Source organism: Eutrigla gurnardus, assembly GCF_963514095.1.
Source record: "Eutrigla gurnardus genome assembly, chromosome: 17".
NCBI classification, from domain to species: domain Eukaryota; kingdom Metazoa; phylum Chordata; class Actinopteri; order Perciformes; family Triglidae; genus Eutrigla; species Eutrigla gurnardus.
The window spans coordinates 1,543,631-1,566,315 of NC_139928.1; the positions used below are offsets into that span (position 1 = coordinate 1,543,631).

At 42.0% G+C, this 22,685-nt stretch overlaps 1 protein-coding gene and 1 long non-coding RNA gene across 2 annotated transcripts in view; one reads left to right on the forward strand and one right to left on the reverse strand.

The window, feature by feature from the left end:
* The window catches only part of LOC311027570, a 244,942-nt gene that overhangs the window by 96,049 nt on the left and 126,208 nt on the right, over positions 1-22,685 (forward strand). The gene's annotated exons all lie outside the window — the stretch shown is intronic.
* LOC311027798 (ankyrin repeat and MYND domain-containing protein 2-like) lies at positions 860-15,921 on the reverse strand (the record flags this gene model as incomplete). The annotated part of the gene is made up of 10 exons (XM_084031959.1): positions 860-1,014; positions 2,199-2,322; positions 2,418-2,546; positions 2,719-2,854; positions 3,837-4,051; positions 6,061-6,221; positions 8,744-8,842; positions 8,975-9,113; positions 15,342-15,406; positions 15,855-15,921. The coding sequence occupies 10 exons, from the start codon at positions 15,919-15,921 to the stop codon at positions 860-862; spliced, it is 1,290 nt and encodes a 429-aa protein (XP_083888085.1).

Consider the following 22,685-nt stretch of genomic DNA (forward strand, 5'->3'; position numbering starts at 1 on the left):
TGTTCCCTCACCTTAACCACAGTGTATTTGCCTTAAACACAATTTTTCTTAACCATACCATATTTGACATGCAAAAATGTTGAAAGTGAGCATTTGAAAAACTCTAGGGTTTTCTAGACTCATTCACTATTACTGTTCTTATGTATAGCAACAGTATAGACATCAGAGGAACTGATGGGAGAGAGATGGGGAACACCATGCAAAGATCCCAATTCAAACCAAGCAGTCCCCATTGCAGTTCAATAGTTGTTTTTTGTCATAGCACCACACAGCCAGCTCTTTAACAACATCCTTGTGCCAAATATGGAGGACTTTTCCCTTCTTATGTCTGTTGATGTGCAAACAAACACATTTCTTGTTTGGACCGATGACCAACATTGCCCCAGGTGTACATGCAAATTCACTCATAATACTGTAAGATATCCAGCTAGGAAACTGACAATTTCACAACATACACAATGAAACATAGTTCATATCCTTAACATCTGATATGCCATATTGTAGATGTAAGTTAAGTTGTGGAATCAAGTTTAGGAACTGTGTCATGAATAGTATCTGGAACTGTTCCACCAGAAAAGGCTGGCACTCCACTTTATGCCTCTCTTATTTCGCTAATCAGACCTGCATTGTTCTAAGATTTCTATTTAGAAATTAACTCATTGTTCCAGCTACCAGTGTGTAATGTTACCTGGAGCACCTTTTGTGTCGCCTATTATCTTAAACTGCAAAGCTTGGTGTGTATTATATACACAAACAGGATGAATGCTGCTATGGATTCCTCTCCATGTGTAACTTTTGTGAAAATTCCCAAACAGAGATGACTCTGCATTGTTAAGGATCCTTGTTCTGTTGTGCCACCTCAGTCTTGGATGCAGGACGGTCCCACAGCAGAGGTTGAGGAACAGGCCAGTATCTCTGCAGGGCAGCCTCCAGCAACAGCCACCTTCTCCTCCGCACGAAGACACAGCTCCTGCAGGAAGTTGGCCGTCTCCATCACCAGATTACTTTCATCATCTAAACGGGAGCATAGACCCACAAAGTAATTATGTCTGTTGTATATTTAACACACACACTCTCACAGAAGCCTGACATGCAACACTGGTTTAAGACTTCTCTGCCCTGTAGCTGAAATGCATTACACAGTCCCTCTAGAATTCCACTGGCTTTTTGGGGGATTGTTGGATTAAAACTCATGTTTCAAGGCTTTCGCCTTATCTCAGATGATGGTCATTTTGAAGCCAGAAGGTCGGCATCAGAATTGAAGCTTTTACTCCCTGGCTAAGGTAGAAACCACCCAGGGGTCGAGGAATGAGCTGCCCAGTAGCTGAGCTTCTACTGGGAGACATAACCGACAGTCGGCCCATAGTCCTCAGTCCCGGGCCCCTCTGAAGACTTTGGGGGGGAAGAGGGGGATGAATGTTAGGCTCCACCTTTTGTCATTGATTTCCATGCAATCAGACTTCTTTTTCCGAACAGAGACGTCGCCCCCTGATGGCCAGTAGAGAGAATGCAAGTTTACAGCATTTCGGACTTGGCTTCACTTTTCAGAACCAGAGGTTGCCATCTGCTCTAGCCTAGAAATTCTAAAAATGTCTCTAAAAGGCAAAAGTATATCCAGTATATCATTACGATCACATCACAGGCCTTTCCTCTCTTTTCTGTGGACTTAAAATTAAGCCACCACTACATTACAGTATCTGGTGAATTGCCAACATGCTGGTTATTGTCATGTATACTGTTAGCTAAGTGCTGTAAAGGAAATACAGTTGAATATCATAACATTTGTAAATTTGACTTTACATGCAAGGCTGGGAGTCTCCAGCAATGGGAGGCGTTGGTTTTATAGATGGGGGGAGGAGTGGAGGGTGAGGGGGCATTCTTTGTTGACATTTGGTGACCCAAGCTGTCTTCATATACTTCAACTGGCTCCAGATCAGCTAACAGCAAAATGTAATTGCAATAGCTGTGTTTCAACCAGTAGAGGGTAGTCACTATGTATATTTATAACACAACATGTAGTATTCAAATAGTCTGCCCTTAAATGTAACTGCGTCTGAATGGATGGACAACACAAGACTATTCAATATACTACATATACATTGGTTTTCAGCTGATAATATTGGTTTCGATGTTTAGTTTCTCTTTAAGGAAGGATTATTTTTCTTTAAAGTTTTCTTTAAAACATTCCTCCACAGCACCTCTCAGTTCTTTCAACCTTGGAGGATCCTTCTCCAGGTCAGCATCCTGCTCCTGCAGAGACCTGCACATCTTTTTATGGGTGAACCAGTGGAGCCTCTGACACATCAAGCTGCAGTAAGTCACCTGAAAAACCAATAGAAGGAAACATGCCCTGGAGGTAGTTCAACCTGGAGATGTTTGATGACATGGTTGGTGACTTTTAACAGATTTTGACTCACTGCTTTACAAAGGGAGCACCTCTTGTCTGCTCCGCTCTCCCCACACGTAGCACAGTAGTCAGCATCTACAAAAGTCACCTGACCGGTGATGGCCTGGGTCAACACTGAGAATGCTGTTGGGTCGTTGCCCTGGAAATGTAATGTAATGGTGTATTAAAGTTAAAACAACAACAGTGACTAGTAAACTATTACACCTCTATCATCAGATAGCGTTCAAACTATTTTCTTCCTCGTTGATCCTTTAAAAACAAATTATATTGAAAGTATTACACTTCAATTATCTGATGTGTTCTTCACTTACAATCTCTACTGGTGCAATGCTCCTCACCAGCTGCTGAAGGAGTGTGGCCTCATAATAAGGAAACTTCCTGATACAGTCCTGAATGAATTTCTCCTGGTACTGTGGGAAGCCGTCACTGTCTCTTCCCCTCAAAAGGCTGGACCCAGCAGCAATCAAGCAGGTCAGAGACAACAGGAAAATATACATAATATTTAGTACAGCTATGATTTCAGTTTTACTACCCATGGGTTTTCTTGTAGTTGACAGATTTGGTGTCTCCTAATGTGCACCTTACAATGCAACACACTCAGCAGTTCCTGTGACACCAACACAGACTCACAGCAGTTTACGAAACAGTCACAACATTCAACGTATTTGTTTCCTATTCAGTGACACAAATTGTATATTTTTTTTTCATCACTCGGAACTTCTTTTTCTGTCAGTCGGGATGATATTACGCTACAAAACCAAAATGAGGTTTAGGAAAAACGACAAACTAATAGATTGCAGCTTGTGACTATTTCAACTTCCATGAGACTGGGTCGGACTGACAAGTGCACGTGACAGTGTCTGCAATAGACAGGGTTTTATCTGGTAATGGAGTAGATCAGGGGTGTCCAATCTTATCCAAGAAGGGCCGGTGTGGGTCCAGGTTTTTGTTTTAGCCTAGCAGTACCTCATCAGATCCAACTCATCAGGGTCTTGATTGGTTAGTTAATTAGTTGGATCAGGTGTCTGAGTGCTGGGCTAAAACAAAAGCCTGCACCCACACCGGCCATTCTTGGACAAGGTTGGACACTCCTGGGCTACTGAGCCTATAAAAATTGTGCCATGGAATGATTGAAGAGACTGTATTTCATATACTCTTCTACCTTCCCAGGTGTAACAGTATGTTGCTTGGAGTCAGTTCAGGAGTTCAGTGATCTTCACAATTGAAGAATAGCTAAAATGATTCTACTGGTCTGTGCCTTTAAACAATCCACAGATTGACTAAACTACTATCAGGACTGAACTCACTGTAAACTATAAACAGTCCAAGTCAAGTCCATTTTATTTATATAGCGCCAGTTATCTGATGACACTGCTCATATAGAGCAGGTCTGATCATATACTAACCTTCTGCTGGTTAGAAGCCTCACCTCTTGACCAGTGCATCCAACTTGCCATCCCGTTTCTGTAGGAAGGTCAGGCATTTCTGCAGCACACAGCTGATGTAGTGCATCTTCATAGCCAGGACCTCATTCATATCCTGCTGCTTCACGCACTGTTCACACAGCATGTCCATCACCTGGTAACACTTCTCCAGAGCCACCACATCTGCTAGCACAGGGTTCTCCTTCACCAGCATGACTATCTGACAGATTGGACAGACATGTCCAGGCAGAAACAATGTCATTGCTAGAGACAGAGAGGAGAGAGTTATTGCAGTACCTCAGCACAGTCAACAGTTAGTAATGGTCACACAATTACTTGAGCACGGCTTGCGAACAAATGTCTTTCAACTAGAAGTATTGTTCATGCTGCCACCACTTTTTTTTCTGTCAGTTGGGACATATACTGCAAAACCAACGTTGGGTTAAGGAAACAAAACCAAAGTTAGGTTTAGACAATCAAACCAGCATTAGTTTTAGACACTAATACCAACATTATGTTGTGCAGATCAACTCATGGACAAGACTTTGTCTGGAAGGAACGTCTCCTCTCCTCTCTCCAGATAAACTCTTGAAGTTTGCCATAAACTTTTGCAAAACAAAGTCATTGAACAGTCTTAGAATGAAACACCACAGATCTCCCTATATAATATATAATAGAAACTGACCATGGGAAGGCCGGGTTTATAACACTTGAACCAAGTTAATGGCCAGCTTGCGTCATTATCGCTGATGGAGCCCCACAAATTTGAATGGAGCAGGAAGAAGTCTTGCATTCATTTTAAGACATTTCAAAATGCCGCCTTGGTTTAGTTCCTGTCTTCACACAGGAACAATGGAGGTGTAATTACTCTCTCTCAGCTGTCTCATAACAGGCCAGCCATGAGCCATAACACTTAGCAGGTACACTGCAGTAGTTACGCTCCATTTTTAGGCCAAATTCAGAAGATGATGAAATGTACATGCACAATAATTTAAAAACATCGGTAATAATCAATGCCAAATTTGAGACTTTAGAAATTCTGCTTTCATACAATATAGAATATGGAATAGAATATATATATATACAGTATGTTTGCATTTTTGTGTGTTGAATCAAAGTTCCTTTCAACCCTATAAGGCCCACAGGCAGATTGATATTTGTCTTGACAACTACTGGGTGTATGTATGTTTGAGGTTCCCAGAGGTTGAAATCTATTGATGTTAAAGAGCTCTTCACTTAGTTTGCATGTAGGGCCACCAAGAGGTCAGTTTTCACAGGTACAGCGCATGCCAATGAATAAGTGATTTCAATCAATCAATCAATCAATCAATCTTTATTTATAAAGCACTTTTCATACACTGAGTGCGCAGCACAAAGTGCTTTACACAAAAATAAAAACAATAAAGTAGACACCTCCCACCCTCCATACGCACACCCACACACCCACGCACCCACATACACACACATGCACAATACCGGCAACAGGGAGACATGGCAAGGCACTGAGAATTGAGGAAGCGCCGTCATTGGGGCCATCCACGCTGGGAGGAGTCACAGACCGTGCCACGGGGGGCGCCAGTGCCAAGGCCCTCCAACCCTGACAGACAACAGCTGGTCAGGCCGAAGGGACCCGAGGACAGCACCCCCAGCAGCAGCCCGGACTCAGCTCCCAGCGTGGAGGACCCCCCTGAGGAAACTCTGGAGTAAAACCTTAAAAACTAAAGACATTAGATAGAATAAAAACCATGACAAAAGATAAATAAATGAAGTGAACGGTTAAAAGGATAAGAATAGGTAAGATAAGAAAGAAAATAAAAAATTGTACCATAGGTAAATAAAACAAATTAAATTATTTAAGATTAATATCGTCTAAAAAAAAAATAGGCTAGAGGAACGACATAAAATATGACTACATAAGAATGGAATAAAAATGCAAATATTAGTTAAAAGCCTGATTAAAAAGGTGTGTCTTTAACCTGCCTTTAAAAATGTCAACAGTCTCTGCAGACCTGAGGGTCTCCGGCAGGCTGTTCCACAGGTGGGGGCCGTAGTGGCTGAAAGCTGCCTCACCATGGGTTTTGGTTTTTGGTTTTGGTATCGATAAAAGGCCGGTGCCAGAGGACCTCAAGGTCCGCGAGGGTTGATATGGTAAAAGCAGTTCAGATAAGTAAGAGGGTGCAAGGCCATTAAGACATTTAAAAACCATTTCAGTTCATTAGCAGGTCTCACCTTGACTGGGTTGAGGTTAGTGGTCATGATGATCTTGTGCAAGGGCCCTGCCAGTCTGGGGGGTAGCCTGGGCTCCTTCTCCAGCCCCTGTGGTCTGGTGTAGTACTCCAGCCTGGCCCATGAAAAGAAGTTGTTGATCACTGTGACACAGTCGTGCTGACCTGGAAGGAGAATACATACAAGTTAATATGTCAACACCATCATAGTCACTAGTTAACCCTGAAATAACTCCAATAACATAATTCACAACCAGTCATACCCCTAACCTTACCAATAACCAGGGGCAGACTGGCCATTTTTCAATTGACACTGGGCTGGCACAAAAGACTTAGTCAGTCACTTAGCCAAAGAGAGAGAGAGAGAGAGATGTGGACAACATTGCAGAAAGGGACGCAGGTCGGATTCAATCCCGGGGCCTGCAGGTACAAAGGGCGTCAACTCTACCACTGAACCATCCCAGCACCCATGTTTTTGTTTTGTTTTTATCTTATGTGGAGGGCCGGTCTGGGCCAAAAAGCTGGGGACGATTTTTGGTCCCAGTCCATAACCCACCAGCAGGCACATTTTAAAGCTATGGTCTACGATTTGAAAGGTTTGGAAAAAGCACCCCCCCCCCACACACACACACACACACACACACACATACACACCCCTCCCCTCTGTGCTCCTCCGAGCTCGTATCGTTCTCCCCTCGGAGCCTCAAACCTCCCTCTTATTTTACGAAAATAGTTCACCGAAATGTGTTTCTGAAAACATTTTATGCGAGAAATAAGCTATGCGGTTGCTGAATCTGTCTTTATTTTAGATCGACAATGGTCATTGCACATTGCACGGCTTCTTACATAGACAATGAATGGGAACTCAGGCAGGACGCCGTTTAGTTTCCCGGTGTGTTTCCCGGGACTTGCACAACGTAAAGCAGTAATAGTGTTTATTACGGCCATTAATGATGACACATTATCGGTGTAAATGCAGCGGGTGCCGGTCGGATTTCTCTCTCACCCCGACTGCAGTACGTCCCTGATCCCAAACTGCTCGGTGATCGCTCGCCGAAATCCCCCCTCCCTCCCCGCTGATGCTGCAGCCTCAGCCGAAATCTCACTCTGAACTCACATGAGAGCCCTGCCCCATACCTGAACTGCTCATGGCAACAAGCGTAGTTTCAAACGCGGAAGTGGGTTGGGAATAGACGTGAGCAGGAGCAGGAGAGTGAGCGAGAATTGGATAGGAAAATTCGGACCGGATGGCTACTATTGGATCAATTTTGGCTCAATTGACAAATCTTTCAAATCATAGACCAGAGCTTTAAGTGGTTAACTGGCAGCACAGTCTTATCGTGTGTTCACACTAAATGCAAAGACATTTTTTCTCATACAGTCAATTCAACCACCCAAATCAATGCACATTCACACCAGGTGGCATGAATGATGAAATGTGAACAAGCAAAATTCTCATCATTTGCACAAGTTCAAATGTTGCTGCATCAGAAATGGAGGAAATAAATATTGTATCCATCTGTGACCCAGAGCTCTGCGATAGTACCTTATAATATTAAAGACCAAACAAACTATATGTTTAAATGTATGTGAGAAACCACATGTCTGGTCACTGCCATGTCTAGATGACCTTATTTGGAGTGTTGACGGAGCAGCTACATGTTAGCATAGCCTAGCACCCATCAACCAGACTCCATTTAGAAAACAAGCATGACTTCAGACTTTTTACAAACCACCATAGTTATTTTGGCATCTTTTTCATCTGGTTATTGGGTCATTGGGTCAACAAAATTTCTGAAAATCTTCCCACATGACCATCACAGAATTTCTTGAAAAAAATCTAGTACAAAGACACACTTGTTAATAGGACAAATCCAAAATATTAGGTTTTTGGCATCATACTCTGAAAAGCCATTTTTAAACAGCAATATCTGGAAAACGATCTCACCTGTGGCCTTCAAATTTTCTACAGTATATACAGTATGTGTTACTAAAAGCCTCCAGACATGGAATATCAGGGGTGTAGCTCAATTATAACCTAGTATGGTAGGTACTTAAACTTCTCCCAAAATTTGGCTTGTCGAAATGAAGTCGAAATTTGAAGAATGGCTGAGCTTCCATTTTTGCAGATAAAAGACTTCTACCACGTATGCCTCTATCTCTGGTGTTAGCTTACACATTCTACAAAATATGGTCTCTCAGATGCCAAAAAACATCTAAACTACCCTTCATTAAATGATGTTTCATGAGAAAATTGTTGCCACTAGAGACCTAATATTTTGGATTTGTCCTATTAACAAGTGTCTTTTTACTAGAATTTTTACAGGACATTCTGAGATGGTCAGGTGGGAGAGATTTGATTAAATGACACGGAATGACCCTATTGCTATTAAATCACAGCTAAATCGTTTATTCTGGGTAAAACAAGCCGAAGCGGGTCTTGCTAGATCCAGTGAATCCAGCTGGGTGAAGTATTTGGTTTCACAGTGTATCTGGGACTTCCACCACACATACAAAGCAGCAATTTTGGTTATTTGAGCCATGATGGAGGAAACCTTGTGGGTGTCTACGTAGAGGGAAGCCTCCTCTCTGGTGCAACTAGCGCAAGTGACGCAAATAAACATAAATGGTGGTAAACATGGAGATGAAATATGTCTTTTTGTGAACATGGCATTAGACTGTCTCACCTACAAACGCTGCCATCTGAGCAGCAGTGCGACCCACGGAGTTAACCACGTCTTTCTCTGCTCCAGCATCCAACATCATGGAGGTGATGTTCGCCTTCCCTGGAGGAAATGGATCTGTGATTTGCTTTTTAGAACCAACAATTATTTTCCTAAACTAAAATGATAATGAATGTTACTGTAGTTCAGATCAGAACGGCCAAGAGAACCTGAGTGACACACACACAGTTATACCTGACAGACCAGCAAACATGAGAGCAGTGTATCCATATTCATGCTGGTTGCAGTTGACATCAGCCCCATGCTGCAGCAGCAGGCGACACATATCCACCTTCCCCTTATAGGCTGCATGCATCAGTGGAGTCATGCCATACTTCAGACACATACGACAGAGACAACATTACATGAGGAGTCAGCTTGTCAACCTGGAAAAAAATAAGGTATTTCCTTAAAGCACCTGAGGTCAGCAACACATTCCAAATTATGATTTAACTGGAACCAGATGTCTTCTGCATCTCTTAAGACCTTGAATCCACGTGCGTGGACATCACATGTTGGGTTGGCTACACCATAATACTTAATTCTGCTTAACTGGGGCCAGATGTCCACATTTTTGGACACTGACAAAAAAATACATCATGTCAAAAGATGATGCTTAGTTTTATACTTATTAGGTCCCAATAAGCCCAAATAGCAAAATAGAAAAAGAGAAATTAAAAATGCATACCACAAAAGGGCTCAGGTCTCAGGAGGTTATGGAGTTGCAGTTGAGGAGTTGCGTCTAAGAGGCCCAAAGTCATTCATCAAGTTCTGTGTTTGTGTAGGTCAAAGGCTAGCAACAGGAAGTTGGCCCATATAAGGTAGTAACAGAGACCTATTTGACGCCAAAACAGCCGTAACTGGCTAGTGGTATATAAGTACAGACACAGCGTTAAGAGCGGAGGCGACAGATTAGGAGAAGTGGGTAGGTCCTAAGGGAAAGTGCTTTATGTGGCAGGGAGATTGTAGATTTCCTGGATCGAGGGCTTGGTAGGATTTCTCAGGTGGAACAGGTGGCGGAGCTTTAGGCAGGACTTTGCGAGGAATTGGAAGAACAAGGTGTGGCCATGCACGGTTTCAGACGCAGGCTTGAAATCTGTTTAAATAAAGATCCTTCTCCGAAGATTAATTTATCACCAACATACACATCGACATCTTTGAGGAATTGTGTGTAAATACTGCCACCTAGTGGTGTCCTGCAGGTCACAACGATGCAGGGCTCTAATTCCCACAGTGCTCCAGCTAATTTAAAGTCCCAGTCAGCAACATTTTTTTTTATCTTATTTACTGAAGCCGACACTATGCTCCAATAGAACAAAATAATCATCCGGTTTTAGAAAAAAAAGCGCGCCTCTACGTGCACGTAGAGCCTGTTGTTTGTTTTGCAAAAATCAACAGAGCCCGGATCATCCTGTCCAATCAGCACGCAGGGCTGTGTTCGTGCACACACAGAGCCCCTCCCCCCTCGGGTCGTTCCACTATTCAGCACAATTTCAGCAATCACACTGGTGACAAACGACAACATATTGGCATTAGACAGGAGGTATCATTGTGCTGCTCTTTTCATAGATCTATCTAAAGCATTTGATACAGTCGATCATTATTTGCTCTTGAGAAAATTAGATGCAATGGGGTTGGATGTTAATGCGTGTGCATGGTTTCGGAGCTACTTGACTGACAGGCGTCAATGTGTTAAGCTTGGCAATGCAAAATCTAATTTTTTGTCTGTTAGTGGTGGTGTACCGCAAGGGTCTGTCTTGGGTCCATTGCTTTTTACTGTTTATATTAATGATATTATTCCTTCTTTAAATGGCTGGCTTTAAATGGATGCCCATTTTTATGCGGACGACACAGTTTTATATTGCATATCGGATTCTGTTCAGACAGCCATCAACAACTTGCAAACTGCTTTTAATTCATTTCAGGAATCATTAATCAAACATAAACTACTGCTTAATGCAAATAAAACAAAATACATGTTGTTTACCCGAGCCAAAAATTATGATCGTAATAGTGTGCATCTTTACGCCAAAACTGGCTCAGAAATTGAAAGAGTACAAATACCTTGGCATCTGGCTAGATGAGGATCTCTCATTCAAATATCATATTAATGAACTAATGAACAAAAATTGGCTTTCTGTACAGAAACAAATCTTGCTTTCCAGTGCTCTCAAGAAAAGTAATAATTGAAGCAGTGTTTATGTCTGTCATGGATTATGGTGATATCATCTATAGGCATGCTGCAGCCTCCGCTCTTCAATCTATCATTCAGCTCTGGTTGGCCCTCACTTGAAGTAAGGCGCAAGAGGCACTGGTTTTTATATATTTATAAGGCCCTCTTAGGCAAATTACCACTGTATGTAAAAAGTATGTTAGAATGGAACTCAGGCACTTACATGACCCGCTCAGCTGAATTAGTGCTACTCAAAGTTCCTCGAGTCTATACGAATATTGGCCAGACTGCTTTTTGTTATGATGCCCCTAGCTCTTGGAACGCGCTACAACACAACCTGAGATTGGATGCGCTCCCTTCATTCACAGAGTTTAGGACCTTGGTCATAGATAGCTGTGTTTCTAATTGTAACTGTTTTAGATGACTGTCTTTCTTGTTTCTTGTTATATGTATATTGTCATGTAATCACTTTCAAATGACTGTAACCACTGTAAATATTTAAATTGCCTTGTAAACTCGACGTCATTGAAAATGAGGGTAACCTCAATGTCTTTCGAGAATAAATAAAGGTTATCAACTATCACAGGGGGGAGGCGGAGGGAAGTAGGAACAAGCTTCCAATTCCTCGGTTAAAAAGCTAAACGAGGAGGTCCAAAACAACCAAGGAAAAGAAAACACCGGTGCAAAATAAGGAAAAAAAGAAAGATTGCGACGGTGCCCGTGATAAAACCAGAGTCAACATCGGACCCGCGTTTCAAAGGTGGCTTGATCTAAGGGATTTCAAAGGGCACGAAGTCGAGGGGAAGGAGCTCGGTGGTTGTGGGGGAGGAGAATGAGATTATGTTTTAGAAAGGAACGGATGTAGACGGATGGGAATAAAAGTTTTCCCAAATTCAAAAGTGAATGCTGAACTATTATGGCACACTTCTTGAATTGTGATGACCTGGATTTATATGGAAATTACTTATGTCATGTTATGTTGATGTTGCAATATCGAAAGTGTAATGCTTAAAGTGGAACCTTCACGAATGAATGAAGTGGAATGTAAACGGGTGCTTCTGGATCAGTTTACCCGAGTAAGTGGCTGCTAGAAGTTAACACGGAAAAGAGAAGGTGGTTCAATGACTTCCGCGGAGTTAAACTTTGACCGTAGCTTGAAGTAGCGGAGGTTTTGTTACTGTGTATCACTCCGCCGTCACTCGGAAGTGAGGAGGAGGGCTGCGGTCCAATAGTAAAAAAAATAGGTCCTAACTCCTATTCCTAACGCCTTTCCCTTGACCTCAGGGGGAAGACGTCAAGGCGGGGTTAAGGAAAGGTGGAAGGAGAACTCAAAAGGATTTAGGACAAGACGACCATGGTGCTCAGAGGATCAGACCGGACTTTCACTAAGCTACATCATTATAACGCTGCTGATGATTGACAGCTGATGATCCACACCAGTGATTCACTTGGGTCTGCGGTGGAGAAACTAAAATAATGGACTACAAAAAGTGCATCGTCCACTTCACCCCATGTTGTTGGTTTTATAAACAGCTGGTTCACTGACAGGCTTCAGAGGCCTATACTCAACATACCTCCAATTATCCAGCTTAAGTAACCCTAACAAAGGCAATCAAAGATAAGCGGTCACACAAAGCTGGTTATCAACTCGGTAAGTCAACCCAGGGTTTCCCTTTCCAGCTATTAGCGCATGCACATGAAAGAGGCGGGGTTTGCAGCATTTGACCAATCACAAACATGGATCAGTCTACGGGCAGAGCAGCATATTTCACGTACAAGGAGCGAACCATAATCTAACAGAAATACGAAGAAGTTAAACATTTAATACAGGCAAAAGGCAACAATTTCATCTGCCAAATGCAGGAAGGACAGCTGGCAAAAAGTCACCGACTGTGTGAATGCGTAAGTCGTATTAATAGTATTAATAGTCGTAAAATATAACTGCCCCATCATAAGGGCACTAGTAGATCTGACTGATTAAATGAATGTATTAAGTGTGCTGATAGCTCAGAGGTAGAGTGCTAATGAGCTCCGTCTGTCATCGCCTACTTGGAGAGCAATGGAGAGGATGCCGCTCACGCCACTCGGCAGCATGCTCCAATGTTTATGTGGATGTATTGCTATGGCTCGCCTATGTGGCTCAGGTGAAGTTGCTGGGTTCCGTATGGTTGGGACAGATCCTTTTACGAAGGTCAGTGTCGAGCAGGATTGGAATTTCTTCATTTTAGGGGCAAGGCCATTTGGCCATTTGGCCTTCACTTTCCTTTTTTTAGGGGCACCAAGGTGACATGACAGGGCACACATGCCATTGAGTAAAATGAGATGGTTTTACCATTCAGATTAAAACCATAACATCCTAATTCATAACAAAACATGAGATATGTATTTAAATATTTTAATACCAATATCAAGTTAATGTTACATTGGATTTGCAACTTGAAAGCAATAAAAAATATTCAGTATGAAATCTTATATATAGAGATGGTGATGCACGAGCACATACAAAGGTAGGCAAAGTGGACATGACGTAGACTTTAATCGATAGGCAGTCCCTCTCATTATCACTCAGTGATACCCCGCTATCGAGCCATTTTATGACGCTCGTGGCCACTTGCTCACTCAGCTCCACTCGTGTTGACTAGAAATATGTGCAGATGCCGGAGGAACCGGACCGGTTCTTTTATAATACAAATGCTGCTGTGTGCTTTCACTGCCCGCTTGCTCAGCTCCACTCGGGAGGCTGTAATTAAGCCCACTACGCTGTACAGGCGGCCATGGCGGTCGTGGCCGTCATGAAATTCCCACCCTGGTGTCGAGGCAAAGCCAGCTTTGTACTGACCCTCGTTACTGAAGCAGTCCGATGTGAAGTGGTTAGCACACACATACAAGCACATAAGCACTTATGTTGATTTGTACAACCAACAACAGAACAATCTGCGTGTCTAGCTCTGAGCGACAACATTGTGAAACACGATATCTCAGTGCTGCCTCACCGCAGGACACACCGAACTTCACCTTGGTGATGAACGCCCCCCTCTCGGATATCTCCTATCATCAGAGGAGTTCGGCCTATGAAAATGACTTTGTTATGTAACAACAGGAGCTGAATCTGAACAGCCTGTAGGAGCGCCGTTGTACCAGTGGGGGGGGGGGGGGGGGGGGGGGGGGACCATGCAGGAGTCGCTTAGGACCTTGTTAGGACCTAATTTTTTGACAATTCGACTGCAACCCTTGACTCATTTGTGATACGTCAAGAGCAAATGTTATCCAGGAGGAAATACATTTAACCTGAAAGATAATTCACAATGTAGTTGCCTTGTGTGGGAATGTCATTTTGGTATAAGTGTGAGAGATTCAGTGAAATGTAGTGCTGACGTGGTGGTTTGTCCCTTCTGGGACCTGAAGAAAATAATGGTCGACTCTGTGGCGACGACCTGCTCCCTATGTGGATATAAGGGACTCATTCTAAGCTATAGATTTGGTTTATAATGAATTTGATAATGAATTTGAATATATGAATTTAATTTTTTTCATCACACTTGAAGAATGTTGGAAACTGAATGGCGAGCAGCAGAAGAGAGTCCTGCAGGGACACTTTGGACTAAATCATATGCATGACACACAGGACACACCTGTGTATTGTGTGTGTGTGTGTGTGTTGTGGTTAGGTCACCTGATAGTGACACACCGGCCTTCTGAAGTCTGCAAGCTACATGAAGTGGTCTGAGACTATTATCATCTGCCTCTCAACAGTCACCTGCATATGGCTCCATCACAATGGATAACACATGTCGCAGTGACATGACTGTTGCATTGTGGGTGGAGGAAAGAGTTTTCACTGAGCAACAGTGTATTCAGAAAATGACAAACTAATGAACCTCTTGAGCACCAACGTTTTTTTACCCTAATGTTCTTCAATGCTGCTGCTCCCAGACTCTGACACAGACCCCCGCCCACACCTCAGACCTCCTCTCCACATGGACTTCCACAGACCCCTTGAAACTAATTTGTGATACGTCAAGAGCAAACATCATCCACCATAAAAAAACATTTACCTTGCAATGTAATTCATAGAGTTTAGATGTGCGTAAATGTATGTTTTAGAAAAGCAGGCTGTCTAAAACATACATGAATACAAATACTTTGTAGAGTGGGATGTAAAATAAAGTAATAGTAGAAACCTTAGTTAGTAGTAGTTCAATTAGCTCTAATGATGTAAATATGGAGATCATTCTGACTCTATACATGGGGAGAATAGAACTCCAATACATTCATTAGTGGAGTCTGAACATTTTTTATGTTGGTTACAACAGTTTAACAAAACATTTTAACTCAAGGTCCAATTACTGCCAACATTAAAGCAAAGTTTCCCTCCTATATCATTCATACCTCGTCCAGACAGTTGACTCGTACTTCTTTGCGGGCAAGCAGCTGGGAAGCTTCCTGTACATCATCTGCAGACCAAAACATTGAAAGAACAGTTTCAGGTGTGGACATCAGAGCAACAAACAAGGAAAAGGAATATACAGTATGTGTGTGTGTGTGCGTGTGTGTGTGTGTATATATAGGAGGTCTTTTTTATTGAAGCAGAATTACAGAGTCATGTCAGGTCACTTTTTTTAAATGATTCATAAATGAAATCCCCATAAAATACAGTTACAGTACCTTGGCTTTTTGCAGTGATGCAGTGGCCCCCTTTAGTTCCTCATTTATTGCATACATTGCAGACATACAATTATGAAGACTCAGTTATATCATTACAATCATACAATAATATTGATTTGAATACAGTGCATTGTTAATTTATGGTGTTACAGAATGATCTTAAGTGAGTGCCTTGACTTAAAGAAATTAAATGTCTACACTGCATTTGTCATAAACAAAGTTTATAATAAAACTTACCAGCAGCAATAAGTTGCAGGATCTTCCTCTCAGACACTGACAGATCTCCTTTCTGAGATTCAGCCATGTCTATGATTAGCTCTGTCTGTGTCTGGTCGGTCTACAGGAGGATGGAGAAACTGCATCTGACACAACAGAGGTGAGCCATCCCTGGATCATACCACTATACCAACGAGGGGGGTAATACTATGCCCCGTCGATTAAATAATTATCTAATTTAACTTTATCTAATCAAATATAAAATTGGTCTTTAACTACTGTGTTAAATGTATCATTACAACCCCTCTATACATGTGCTTACCCATTTAGCTGAGCTATATTTACATTTACAGCGTATGAATCTGCACCAACATTCAGTTACCAGACTCTGCTCCAGCTCACTGTATGGTTTCTATGTTGGAGTGTAAACCATAGACTCTATATGAGAAGTGGACGTGGTCATCGTGATGTCACCCATTGGTGTTTGGACTTTGACTTTGGTGTTTTGAAGCCTCTGTCATGAGTTAAGGCTGGTCAGGAAGACAGAAGTTTATTGAATGCACGGCGGATGAGAAGGAATTGGACTGGCTGAGGAAACCAAAACACACCAAACACTCCTCAATCAAACCAAACTTTTTGGGAAATGAACATAAAAAGCACTCACACAACACGCAGGTGTCAATGGGGAGGCAGCCTCCAGTTCGGCACTTTGGATCAGAGCCGTTTCTTGCTATAAGAGGACTGTGTGGGTGCATAGGGCCCTCACAGCCACGAGAGGGCCCCCATGCTGCAAGTTGTTTTTAATATGCATCTGTTGCATTTATTGACACAAAGGTACCTCATTGTTTCTGCCTTTCATTATTATTTTCTGTAGGTTTAACTTACCTGGGTCAACTTGAGATTTTTAATTTGAGTTTGACAGAGGTTTTCACAAATGCAGGCTGTTTTCCTCTTAAATTGATGCATCTTCACAGATCATCTTAAAGGTTTGGAATCCCCCCATTGTAGTTTGACAAAATAGGGTTCCCCAACCAGAATCTTGCATAGGGCCCCCCAAAGGCAAGGAACGGCTCTGATTACTAATGTAAGAAATCAGGTTGGTGATATTACAGTCGTGTGCCAAGACCCTCACCCAGACCCTCACCCATCCTCTATAATGTTAGGTTTAGAGATGCATTGTGTCCTTATTTATGGTCTGGTCCCTAAGACTGTTATCATGAGGAGGTGCTGTCTCCAATAAGTTGTCACAGAGGACATTGTACATCACAAAAACAAGTTGTACCACCATTATTCTTACCTCTATTTCTGTTAATAATCATAGATCATCCAGCTTATTTAAATGATTTATTAGTTTTACTGGGTGCTTTTGTGTCCAAAATTCAGGGTATAAATGCTTGCCTGTTTTTCACCTCTCCTCTTCCACCACCAGTGGGTGTGTCAAAATGGTGGGATTTTACATGTATGTGTCAGTTGAGTGGATCATCTGGGATGAAATTGGACAAACAGCATGGCTGTTTTTAATGTATGTCACTGAGCACTTTATTGGACTTAAAGTAATTTGAGGAAGATTTACTGGTAATGAAACAGTCTCAGTTTAATGCTGATGCCTCTATATGACCTACTTCATTCAACAAAACTATCAGTGAGAAGATTGGCTATTTCTGTAGTTATTCTGTGTGTGTCATTGGTACCGGCGATATCACAAAAAAATCATGCAGGTTCACCAAAAAGTCCCTCAGTTCTGCCTCCACTTGGCCTCCAGCAGCAACCAGGCCAAAGCAGACAGACCCTGATCTGGCTTCTTTACTGCCTTCGACCTGCGCCTGCTCAATGCCCACACCAGGGGCCTCATGACATGTATCAATGTTGCGTACGCACAAAAACGTGGCGTACATAATTTTCCACGCCAACGTTCAGATGTATCAAAAGTGAAATGAGCGGAGGACCAGGGGCCTCATGTACTAAGAATTGCGTGGATTTCCTACTGAAACATGGCGTACGCTAGAATCCAGAAACTGTCGTACGCACACAAAAAATCAGATGTATCAAAGTGTGCGTACGCATGGATCCAAGCACTTTTCCTTTGTACATCCCAATCAACGTGGAATTGAGCGCACATGTAGAAGTGCTAAACTCCTCCCTGTGCACGCCCCCATTTAAATATGCAAATGCATTTAAATAGGGCCTGCACCGGGGATTCCCCTCTCTGCACCATCAGATCTACAAAATGAGTAAAGGGAAGAAGCGCAACTTCACCGAGTCTGAGCTGGAAACGCTCTTAAACGAAGTCGAGACTCGAAGACCAGTATTATTTGGTAGCCTCTCATCAGGCATAAACACAAAAAAAAAGAAATGTGAGTGGGAGCGTGTGTGTGAGGCAGTGAACGCTGTGGGGTCGGAGCAGCGCACAAATCACTATTACTTTTTGTAAAATATATATATATATATACAGTATATATGCTACCGTTAGTGGGAAACAAACAGAAGGACAAAACAACTTCATTACAAGGATTGACAAGACTGATCACACTTATATTAATGACTGCAGAAGTGCACCGTGGCTACTGCAGTGTGACATTTCCAACTTTACGCACGCGTTTATCGACACAAATACTGAACACAAGGAGACAATAAAGGGCCTGTTAGATAGCTCTGCCGCTCTATTTTCACCAGGGAAAAACATTTTGTACAGGTTTACATTCGGGGCGCAATTAAACGGATACATTTACTCACCGAGAAGCCACCCATCGCGCACCGTGCCAGCCTCCAGCCTGTTACCAACCATGCTATTAGTAAGAATGAACGAGTCATGCGTTGAACCAGGCCACCTTGCCACGATGTTGGTGAGCTGCATTTGCGCATCACATATTATTTGAACATTTATTGAATGAAAATGTTTCCTGTTGACAAAAACAAATTCATCCTGTGATGGCACTTTTATAGCAACATGTGTGCAGTCAATAGCTCTGATTACATTAGGGAAACCGGCTCTTGCTGCAAATTGCGCTTTAATGTTGGCCTGTTCAACAGCATTGTATGGGAATTTGATGAACCTGGATGCAAGGGCGTAACTTTGAGTTGAACATTGGGGGGGTTGAGATTTCCGCCTGTGAAGCAGGTCTCATGCTCTCTCTTTTCTCATATATATATATATATATATATATATATATATATATATATATATATATATCATATCAAATCACAGGCGGAAATCTCAACCCCCCCCAATGTTCAACTCAAAGTTACGCCCTGAAATTTTGAATAATTTCATTTTAATGCATCCATTTGGTGAATTCTGAGAAACAAAATATGACATATCAATTACTGACCAATTTCTTGGGTGCTTAGCAACACACAAAAACACACCTGATTGGTCAGTGCTCAGTGTTGTGTTGTCTTATTGACATTTTCAGATTGACATTTTCACTCGCCAATCACAAAAGCTACCCGCATTTGGCGTGTGGGCGGGTGCCAATTTTATACCCTGTATATATGTGTGTGTGTATATATATATATATATATATATATATATAAACTATTGCATATTATTCTATTTTCCTCTCACCTGGTGTAAGAATAGTGGTTAAACCTCAGCCATATGAGATCAAGTATTTAACATCCTCTTTTCAGAACAACCTGAGGGGTATTCCACCAAACTCGCTAATTAAAGCGGCGCTTACCTGGTTAAGCCTGGTTAGAACTAACGCCAACTTCCACTTGCGGCTAAACCCATTCCATTAACGCATTTCAGCCGCGCCTTGTTGAGGCTTATTCAAGCCAGGCTAACGTTGTCTTGTGTTACGCACGTTCACGGGATATGAAGCCAGACCAGAACCGTGAATGTCGAATCATCGAGAAAATGGCAGAAAAGACCAGCGCAAAAATTATTGATGGAACTGTATCAATACAATTAGTACAAACCCATCATAACCAAAAAAGGGAATACTGTAGTGATAAATAAAAATCGCGAGGCTGCTTGGGCAAGAATTGCCGAGCGATTTAATACGGAAGTACCGTTAATAGTAACATGTTCTAATATAACACTGACTAAGTTTTCTCTAATGTGAGGATAGTGTAGAGGTAACGTGCCGGCTGTACATGCGGCCGCCCACGGTTCAATTCCCGTCCATAGTCGTCTCTTTTTCTTTCTTTGGCCGGAACTCTCTCTCTCTCTCTCTCTCTCTCTCTCTTTCTCTCTTTCTCTCTCTTTTTTTTAGATAGGCCTAGTAAATGCATCTACATTGACCAACTCATTTATCGCAACAATTTAATGAATACATTCAATGAACCTATTCATGAACTCACCTGAAAGGAATTTATGTGGCTGAAAATTGCAAGCAGCAATGCCTTTGTCATTGGGATCTATAACATGCTATTATATCTATCATGTTTTTGCAAGTTATATTTGGGTTCTGGGGAAATTGTATGACATATTTATCATAGTTAAAGTAAAATGTTGGTCTAATTCTCTGATCTAAAGACAATTATGCAAGCAAAAAAAAAATATATGAGACATCCTCACTGGGTTGTGAACCCGGGCTGCCCGCGTTTGGGGGAAGGTGCATCACCACTCACCCAACTGGGGGATGAACAACATGTGAAATACATATGTATTTAGATAATAATATGGCAGTCGGTGTTCAGGAAATAAACGATTTATTCATATTTTTTTAATTGCAAGCATGTATTCTTAGACACTTGATGAAAATATAGTCTGTTTGTACATATGTAATTTTGGTCATTTTTGGTCTTTCATGTGACAAAATCACGAGGATTAGGCTTGGCGGAACCTTCTGCTGGTACAGTTGTTTTGACAGACGGACTTCTGGTTAGCCTGCCCCGGAGCAGGCTAGTTTGGTCGGATAAATTCCCATGGTTACTTAGCGGAGAGTGCCTCAAGTCACGTTGAAGGAACGCAACTCTCACTAAAGGTAGCGAGGCTTATCGAAATTAGCCCGGCTTTGCGCTTAGCAAGTTTGATGGAATACCCCTCTGGTCTGAAAAGACTGTAACGTGAGGATGTCAAGGGGACGTGTCCATCGTGGAGATGGACAAAGCTGATCTCTCCATCATGGAGATAGATGAAGTGGAAGTCTCTGTCACAGAGATAGATGAAAAGGAAGTCTCCATTGAGGAGAAGGATAAAGTGGAAGTCTCCATTGTGGAGAAGGTTGAAGTGGAAGTCTCCATCACAGAGATGGATGAAATGGAAGTCTCCATCACAGAGATGAACAAATGGATAATCTTTTCATGGAAATGGGCAAAAGAATAGGTGCCATTACAAGTAATATTATGTAATTGCCTGAGAATGTTCCCCTGGATAGCAACTTGCATAAAGAACAATCTGTCTCCAGATCTGCCAATATCAGGATACTGTCCAAAGATACGCCATCCTCCAAGGGCCTTGTGCACTAAGGCATCCGAAGAAGTAAGTCAGCCATGACTGGTTCACTTCTCCTTGACCTTAATATCTACATAGAACTTGAATTATAGCATAATTTCAGTCATATTGCAGCTTTGCAGTTTTGCAGCTTGAGGAAATTATAAATAGTTCAATAAATCATAGAAGCCACTAAAGAACAAGAGAGGTTGTTGCTGTGTCACATTCACATACAGTACGTGAAGACTGCTGATTGTTTTCTTCAACAGAAGAAATAATGTGTTCAGATGATGTGTGCTGAAGAAGGTTCTCTTTTTTGAGCTTGGTATCAGAGAAGTGTGTTTGTATTTTACATCTTATTAACATTGGTAACATTTTTTGATGAGTTACTTGGGCTGAAGGAGATGAACCAATTATGTGCCGTTAGAAGTTCAGAGTAGGAAAATATAGACGGTCAAATAAGCTGCAGTTCCAACATGTTGTGCTTTTATATGCACCAAAGCTATTTTCTGGTGAGATACACATGTAATTTAAATCCTATGCTAATGTGCATTAGACTGAAATATACCACACTGGACTGTTTGGATGTCTGATCCTGATCAGCTGTGGATTAACAACCAGCGTTGTAGTTGCTCTTGGTCTCCAGACTATGAAGGTTTCAATCTTGTCTGGTTTTGTCTCAGTGAAATTGTCATGTTCTACACAACCTCTAAATGTTCTTTCCTCTCTTCAATCCATCCATCCAATTATCCAAATCTGGATAATTAGCGTATTTTCCATGAACATCTGTGACCTGGTGTTGCCACAGTTTATGCTGAGAAGAGTCATCCAGAAATGTGTTGCCTTCATGGCCACTGATGAAACTGTTGCGGCTTCCTTACCAAACATTATTAGCTGCTGAGAGTAAGAGGTTGGGTCCTCAGGTTCGCAGATTTGTGACACGCTAAGAGGCTATGAGGACAGTTACGCTGAGATCCAAAGATGCTTTTGGTGCATTTATTAGTGACAAAAAGCACATAGCTATTACAGCGCAGTTGAGATGGATGAATGGAACAATGGAAACCAGCAGATTAAACAGATAAAAAGGTGATGAATGAATGAGTAGCGGTCAACAAAAATTACGGCTACTACCCAACCCTGCATCTCTCATCATCTGTGTCACAGGTGAGTGTGCACCTTTACACACACCCATTTCCACATGTGCACACGCCCACTCCAACGTGAACCACCGCATCTGCAACACACACACACTCTCAAGCACACCGTGCTGTATGTCTCCTACACACCAGCCCTTAATTATTAGGTCTCACATTATAATTCACATTTCAAAAACACAATAAGAGACATAATCAATGCCAAAAAATGTCAAATAATTTGCTCAAGTCCATGAATATGCCATTACGTCGAATATTCCTTCTTCGGGTCATCTCTATGACCGATGAGTGCAAAGTCCAGCTCAAGAAAAAAAACAA